Consider the following 8,070-nt stretch of genomic DNA (forward strand, 5'->3'; position numbering starts at 1 on the left):
ATTCACTCTTGGCCTGGCTCCACACTGAGTCCTGGGAATTCAGATGAATTGCCTTTGAACTCCTAGTCTTATTAGGGAGTGAGGAGGAGACAAGAAAACAGGCCTTGGCAGCACGAGCACATAGTAATCACGTTGAAGACCCAGCAAGCACAGTGAGGGAACCTAACCCGGCCTGGGGATGGTGGTTGGATAGGGGTGATCAGAGAAGGCCTCTTGGAGGAGGTGAAGTCTGGGGGCCATCCTGAGGAACAACAGGGTGTGTCTGGGGGATGGGAGGTGTGCCTGGTAAACGTTCAGGCTTATGGTGAACATACGGCCATGTTGCCCTTTGCTGTGAGAGCTTTGTTTTGAGGGTAATGGTAGAGCGCTAAGTTTGACACAGTAAAAGAAAATTATTGCTTTGGTATTTGGACAAAAATACTTGGAGCCCAGTGAGTCTGAAACCCTGAGATAGAAGCTGTGTTGGGATGATCATTTCACAGGTAGAAAAATGGATTGCCTACCTGTGAAGCTGAGCAGTGGCTTCCAGCACTCACCAGTTTTGTGGTAGTGTTTGGGGGTAAGTGAGCCAGTTCAGGAGCTTGATGTAGACCAAGGTAGATGTAGGCCAGCATCAGCAGGCCTCCTGGTGGCAAGCCAGCCACAAAAAGATTGCCTGTATTTCTCCATTTGCAGATAAAATTGCCAGCAAGCTGTCTGATTCCATGATGTCTGCTCTCGACCTCTCTGGCAATGCTGATGATGGTGTTGGTGACTAATCGACTGATCTCACTTCCCTTCCACTCCAAGCACCAGTGCCGGTGGTATGGGGGAATACCAGTGAAATAGTTTGGTTCTCCCTGAAGCATCTGCATATTGAAAGAACGCTTTCCCCACTATGTGTCTTCTCCCCCTCCTCCAGTAAAAACAGTCCCGGCTAGGTGCTGTGGCTCACACCTGTAATCCTAGCACTTTGGGAGGCCGAGGTGGGCAGATCACCTGAGGTCAGGAGTTCGAGACCAGCCTGGCCAACATGGTGAAACCCCGTCTCTACTAAAAATACAAAAAAAATTAGCCGGGCTTAGTGGCAGGTGCCTGTAATCCCAGCTACTTGGGAGGCTGAGGCAGGAGAATCGCCTGAACCTGGGAGACTGAGGCAGGAGAATCGCCTGAACCAGGGAGGCAGAGGTTGCAGTGAGCCCAGACGGCACTATTGCACTCTAGCCTGGGTAACAACACGAAACTCCGTCTCAAAAAAAAAAAAAGTCCCAAGGGGCTGCAGCTGCCAAATCCAATACCCTCTATTTAACCCCTACTCTGTTTTACAAGAGAAGTAAAAGAAGTATCAGCAGAGCTCAGGTGCTAACACCTGTTGAGGGCTGACCTACAAAACTCTACCTACAAAACTCTCTTAGACAGGTGAATATGCTACTAGAAGTTAGGTTGCTGGTAGACCTGGGGGTCCCTGTGGGAGGGTGATGGTTTCTTTACCACCCCACAGGAGATTTCAGTGGCAAGGCATGCCTGCAGTGGGCTTTGGGCCATGCATCTTCCAAGTTCATAGGTCTTCACCTGGGTGGCAGTGAGAGAAAGCAGAAAGTAATGAGCCTCCTGTGTCTCTGGAAGGTTCTAGGAATAGGGTAGAGGGAAGAAGAGAACAAACAAGCCTGGCTTGTGCTGAATTATGGTAGGCACTACCCTGTTTGCGTGAAGAGAAAACAAAGCATCTGTTAGTAGGGAGGCTTTAGGGGGAAGCCCCGTCTTGGGGGCATTTCTGGGCAGATTGTGAATTGGAGGAATCTCTTTAACTGAAGTACTCTGGCTGGACCCTGCCCTTGTGTGACCATGTCGCCTATTGCACCAGCATTTGAATTCCATGGCTCAAGAGGGTTCTGGTACCATTTATTCACAGACTGTATCCTCGAGAGAACTGCTATATATGGGAGTGTACCAGCCAACTCCTTTTCCAGTGTCTGTAAGTCACCTCATTAAAGTACAATTAGCTGTCTCCTCTGGGAGATCCTACCCCATCAGACAAGGGCAGTGAGCCCGAGCAGTGCCAGAGGCCCTCAGAAAGGGACTAGGGTAGGTGATTGCAACTGAAACACAATCTTCTTTCTTTGCCAGGGTATTTTGGGGGTTTTGCCCATGACTTCACTTCCCAGCAATTTACTTGAGTTCACACATTTGAAGTGGGTGGGCATAGCATTACTGCAGTCTTGGACGTCTACCCCAAACTTCCACACCATCCTTCGACCCACAGCTGCACCTTTATTTATTTTGCTCTGTCACCCAGGCTGGAGTGCAATGGCGTGATCTCGGCTCACTGCAACCTCTGCCTCCCTGGTTCAAGTGATCCTCCTGCCTTAGCCTCCCGAGTAGCTGGGATTACAGGCACCCGCCACCACGCCTGGCTAATTTTTGTATTTTTAGTAGAGACGATGTTTCACCATGTTGGCCAGGCTAGTCTCGAACTCTTGACCTGAAGTGATCCACTCGCTTCGGCTCCCCAGAGTGCTGAGATTATAGGTGTGAGCCACTGTGCCCGGCCCCACAGCTGCATCTTAACCTTGCCTTTGCCTCTGCCTCTCAAGCTGGTACCTCCTAATTTACATCCTAAGAGTGGAACCATGTGACAAGGACTGGAGTGCCATTGGCTGCGGGCTGTTCAGGCAGGGAAGTACAAGACCACTCTTGTATTCAGGGGCAACCAAAGGAGAGAATTACGTACTTGTTGAGTACAAACTGCACCAAGCCCTGGAGACCCATTACCACCTTTAACCCTCAATACAGCTCTGCTAGTAAGGGATTCATCTCCCCAAATGAAAAAAAGAAGTAATCTCAGAATGTTGGCCAAGCATGGTGGCTCACACCTGTAATCCCAGTTATGCAGGAGGCTGAGGCAGGAGAATCACTTGAACTCAGGAGGCGGAGGTTGCAGTGAGTCGACATCACACCACTGCACTCCAGCCTGGGGGACAGAGTGAGACTTCGTCTCGGGGAAAAAAAAAAAAAAAAAAGTTGACAGCATGGCCAGACCCAAGTGGGCATATTAAGTGGTGGTGCTAGGATTGGAACCCAAGCATGATTAAAACCATATGCAGGCCCTTTCCTCTGTATTGTACTGCCTCCTTAACAAAGGAAGATTGATTAAGCCCCTACTTTGTGCCAGTCTCTGTTATCAAGTCTGTTAAATGCATTTTTTCTTTTTTGGTTTAAAAAACTCTTTAGTTTCTTAAACTACTAGTTTTTAGTGTCTTGCTAAAACTACACTCAGTGCTCTTGAATAGGCTACAACTTATTTCACACTATCTCATTGAACTCTCCTGGTATGTAATAGTGTTATAATGAAAAAATTGCATACCAGGACAGCTAAGTCTATTTTGCAATCATACAGCGTTTTGTAATTTAGCATTTAAAATACAGACAGTCCCTGACTTTTGGTGGTTTGATGTAGGATTTTTGGTGGAAAAGCAGTATACATTCAGAATGCACCTCTACTTATGATGGGGCTACTTCCTGGTAAACCCATTGTAATTTGCAAATTACGGGTTTATCAGGAGGTGGCCCCATCAGTAATGGAGAAGTGCTGGGAGGTAAATATTAGAAATGGAAGTATCTAAATGAGTAAGAAACAGCATGGGAGCATAATTTGGCCAAAATCAAAGAGAACTAAAGTAGTCATGTCGGCAAGAATTTGGGACTGCAGGCCAGTTATGATGGCTCTCACCTGTAATCCCAGCATTTTGGGAGGCCAAGGCAGGCAGATCACTTGAGGTCAGGAGTTCAAGACCAGCCTAAACAATATGGCGAAACCTCATCTCTACCAAAAAAATACAAAGATTAGCTGGGCATGGTGTCTCATGCCTGTAGTCCCAGCTACCTATGGGGCTGAGGCAGGAGGATCTCTTGAGCCCAGGAGGTCGATGCTGCATTGAGCCGAGATTGTGCCACTGCACTCCAGCGTGGGCAACAGAGTGAGACTGTCTCAGGGAAAAAAAAAAGAGGAAAACAAAAAAGATGTTGGGAGTGCAGTTTCTCTACCTACAGCATATCTCAAAGGTTTTTTTTAAAAAAGTATTTTCTTTTTACCTTCATTTTTCAAAACAATTAGGGTTCAATTTACATATAGTAAAGTTCACTCTTTATAGTTTTAGTTATGTGAGTTTGTACAAACATATATAGGAGTGAACCACTATCACAATCGAAATATAGTTGCATCACCCCCCTAAAACTCTACAGGCCCTTTTGTAGTCAACTCCTATCCCCAACCCTCAGATTCTGCTAACCACTGATTTGTTTTCTGCCCCTATAGTTTTGCTTTAGCATGACTGTCATATCAATAGAATCATACAATGAGTAGGCTTATTTTATGCCTTCAGGTTTTGAAAATTATAAACATTTACATTACAGTAAAATTCACTCTGGTGGACAGTTCTATAAAGCTCTGATAAATGTGTAGAGTTGTGTAACCACCAATGCAACCAAGGTACAGAAGCCTGTCCCTACCAAATTCATTCCTGCTACTTTGCAGTCAAAACCAGTCCCCTACACCCAAACCCTGGCAGTCACTGGTTTTTTTCTTCGTTCTTGTTGTTTTTTTTTTTTTTTTTGAGACGGAGTCTAGCTCTGTTGTCCAGGCTGGAGTGGTGCAGTGGCGTGATCTCTGTTCACTGCAACCTCCGCCTCCAGGGTTCAAGCGGTTCTCCTGCTTCAGCCTCCCGAGTAGCTGGGATTACAGGCGCCTGCCACCACGCCCAGCTAATGTTTGTATTTTTAGTAGAGATGGGGTTTCACTGTGTTGGCCAGGCTGATCTCAAACTCCTGACCTCATGATCCTCCTGCCTTGGCCTCCCAAAGTGCTGGGATTGCAAGAGTGAGCCACTGCGCCTGGCCTTTTTCTTTGTTCTTAGGTTTTTGTCTTTTTTTTTTTTTTTGAGACAGAGTCTCACTCTTTCACTGAGGCTGGAGTGCAGTGGCGTGATCTTGGCTCACTGCAACCTCCACCTCCCGGATTCAAGCGATTCTCCTGTCTTAGCCTCCTGAGTAGCAGGGACTACAGGTGCCCACCACCATGCCAGGCTAATTTTTGTATTTTTAGTAGAGGCAGGGTTTCACCACACTGGCCAGGCTGGTCTTGAACTTCTGACCTCAAATGATCCACCCACCTCGGCCTCCCAAAGTGCTGGGATTATAGGCATGAACCACCATGTCCGGCCATATATTTTCGTCTTTTGAAGAATGTTACATAAGTGAAATTATATGGTATGTAGCATTTTGAGAGCGACTTCTTTTGCTATGAGTAATACATTTGAGATTCATCCATATTCCTCAGTATATTAATAGTTCTTATTTCTGAGTCACTCCATTGTGTGGATTTACTACTGTTTATTCCGCAGTTGAAGGATGTTTAGGATCTTTGCAGTTTTGGACAATTACAAGTAAAGCTGCTATAAACATTTGTATGCAACATTTTGTGTTTTCATTTATCTGTAGTAAATACCTAGAGTTGGATTGCTGGGATATATGGTAAGCATATGTTTGACATTTTAAGAAACTTCTAAACTGTTTTTCAAAGTGGCTGTACCATTTCACATTCCCATCAGTATGAAAGTTTCAGTTCCACATCCTTTCTAGTACTTGGGGGTGTCAGTTTATTTTTTTAATTTTTAAATTTTTTTATTATTTTTTATAACATTTAAATAGAGATGGGGTCTCACTGTGTTGACCAGGATGGTCTTGAACTGCTGGCCTCAAGTGATCCTCCCATCTTGGTCTCCCAAAGTGCTAGGATTACAGGTGTGAGCCACCATGCCTGGCCAGGTTTTTTGACATTAGATATGTAGTGGTATCTCATCGTTTTTATTTGCATCCTCTAATGATTTGAGCATATTTTATATGCTTATTTGCTATCTACATATCTTATTTGGCAAGGTGTTCACATCTCTTGCATATTTTGGATAGTTTTATTATTTTTGAATTTTGAGGATTATATGCTGGATACAAGGGGTTTTTTTTTTTTTTGAAACAGAGTCCTCACCCAGGTTGGAGTGCAGTGGTGCAATCTCGGCTCACTGCAACCTCCGCCTCCTGGGTTCAAATAATTCTCATGCCTCAGCCTCCTGAGTAGCTGGAATTACAGGCGCACGCCACCATGCTTGGCTTTTATGTTTTTACTGGAGACGAGGTTTCACCATGTTGGCAAGGCTGGTCTTGAACTCCTGACATCAAGTGATACACCCGTCTTAGCCTCCCAGAGTTCTGGGATTATAGGCATGAGCCACTGTGCCTGGCCACTGTAAACACTGTCTTTTTTTCATTATGGGAAAGCTTTATTGACACATTTGTTTTTATTTTTAAAAATTATGGTAAAATACACAGAACATAAACGTTACCATCTGATATGGTTTGGCTGTGTCCACACCTAAATCTTGAATTGTAGTTCCCATAATCCCCACACATATGTACCACATTTTCTTTATCCAGTCTGTCGTTGATAGGTATTTAGGTTGGTTCCATGTCTTTGGTATTGTGAATAGTGCTGCAGTGAACATATGTGTGTGTGTGTCTTTATGGCAGAATGATTTATATTGTGCATAACCAAAACCAAAACTGTACTTATTAAACAATAACCTCCCAACCCCTTCTGCCCACAACCTCTGGCGACTGCCATGCTACTTTCTGTCTCTGAATTTGAATACCCCGATATTCATATAATATTTATCTTTTTGTGACTGGCTTATTTCACTTTGCATAATGTATTCAAGGTTAATCTATGTTGTAGCCTGTGTCAGAATTTCTTTTCTTTTTAATGCTGAGTATTATTCTATTGTATGTATATACCACATTTTATTTATCCATTCATCCACTGATGGACATTTGCGTTGCTTCCACCTTTTGGCTGTTGTGAAAAATGCTGTTATAAGGATGGGTATGGAGATCTCTCCCCTTTTTTTGAGACAGGTTCTCACTCTGCCACCCAGGCTGGGGTGCAGTGGTGTGATCATAGCTCACTGTAGCCTCGACCTCCTGGGCTCAAGCGAACCTCCCATCTCCGCCTCTTGAGTAGCTGGGACCACAGGCATGTGCCACCATGGCTGTTAAATTTATCAATTTGTTCTTCTATGGATCATGCTTTTTGTGTTACATCAGAGGAGTCTTTGTTTAACATGAGATGATAAAGGTTTTCTCCCATGTTTCCTCCTAAAAGTTTTATAGTTTTAGGTTTTACATTTACCATTTTGAGTCAATTTTTGTATATGGTACAAGGTATGAATCTATGCTTTTTAAAAAAATACGGTTACCCAATTTTTCTAGCATTATGTGCTAAAACTTTGCTAAAGTCGCTTAGTTCTAGTAGCTTTTTTTGCAGATTTCACCAGACTTTCTGCATAGACAATCATATCTTCTGTGAATAAACATGGTTTTATTTCTTCATATCTAATATTTATGTCTGCGTTTTTTTTTATCTTATTGTAGTCGCTGGGACTTCCAGTACTACACTGAGTAAGAGTGGTGGCCGGGTGCGGTGGCTCACGCCTGTAATCCCAGCACTTTGGGAGGCTGAGGTGGGCTGATCACCTGAGGTCGGGAGTTTGAGACCAGTCTGACCAACATAGAGAAACCCTGTCTCTACTAAAAATACAAAATTAGCTGGGTGTGGTGGCGCATGCCTGTAATCCTGGCAACTCAGGATGCTGAGGCAGGAGAATCACTTGAACCCAGGAGGCAGAGGTTGCAGTGAGCCGAGATCGCACCATTGCACTCTAGCCTGGGCAACGAGAGCGAAACTCCATCTCAAAAAAAAAAAAAAAAAAAAAAAAAAAGAATGGTGAGCACAGGCATCCCTGTCTTGTTTCTGACTTTGGAGGAAAGTATTCTTTCTGCCTTTAACCATTAAGTATGTTAGATTTTTGTATTGCCCTTTGCTAGTATGAGGTGCTAAGGGTTTGTTTTAGGAATGGATGTTAGATTTTCTCAAATGTTTTTATGCATCTATTGAAATGATTACATGGTTTTTCTTTTGTGGTTTTTAATGTAGTTTTAATAAATTATATTGATTGATTTTCTTATGATAAACCAATCCTACAT

At 43.9% G+C, this 8,070-nt stretch overlaps 1 protein-coding gene across 4 annotated transcripts in view; it reads left to right on the forward strand.

The window, feature by feature from the left end:
* Positions 1-7,423, forward strand: part of GNL3L (G protein nucleolar 3 like) — a 38,959-nt gene extending 31,536 nt beyond the window's left edge. For all 4 annotated transcript variants that reach the window (XM_063634824.1, XM_055267299.2, XM_063634823.1 and 1 more), the window contains one exon: positions 676-7,423. In XM_063634824.1, the coding sequence (XP_063490894.1) occupies positions 676-758 (83 nt within the window). In that variant the 3' untranslated portion in view covers positions 759-7,423. The remainder of the gene's footprint in view (positions 1-675) is intronic.
* The last annotated feature ends 647 nt before the right edge of the window (positions 7,424-8,070 follow it).

Source organism: Symphalangus syndactylus, chromosome X, assembly GCF_028878055.3.
Source record: "Symphalangus syndactylus isolate Jambi chromosome X, NHGRI_mSymSyn1-v2.1_pri, whole genome shotgun sequence".
NCBI classification, from domain to species: domain Eukaryota; kingdom Metazoa; phylum Chordata; class Mammalia; order Primates; family Hylobatidae; genus Symphalangus; species Symphalangus syndactylus.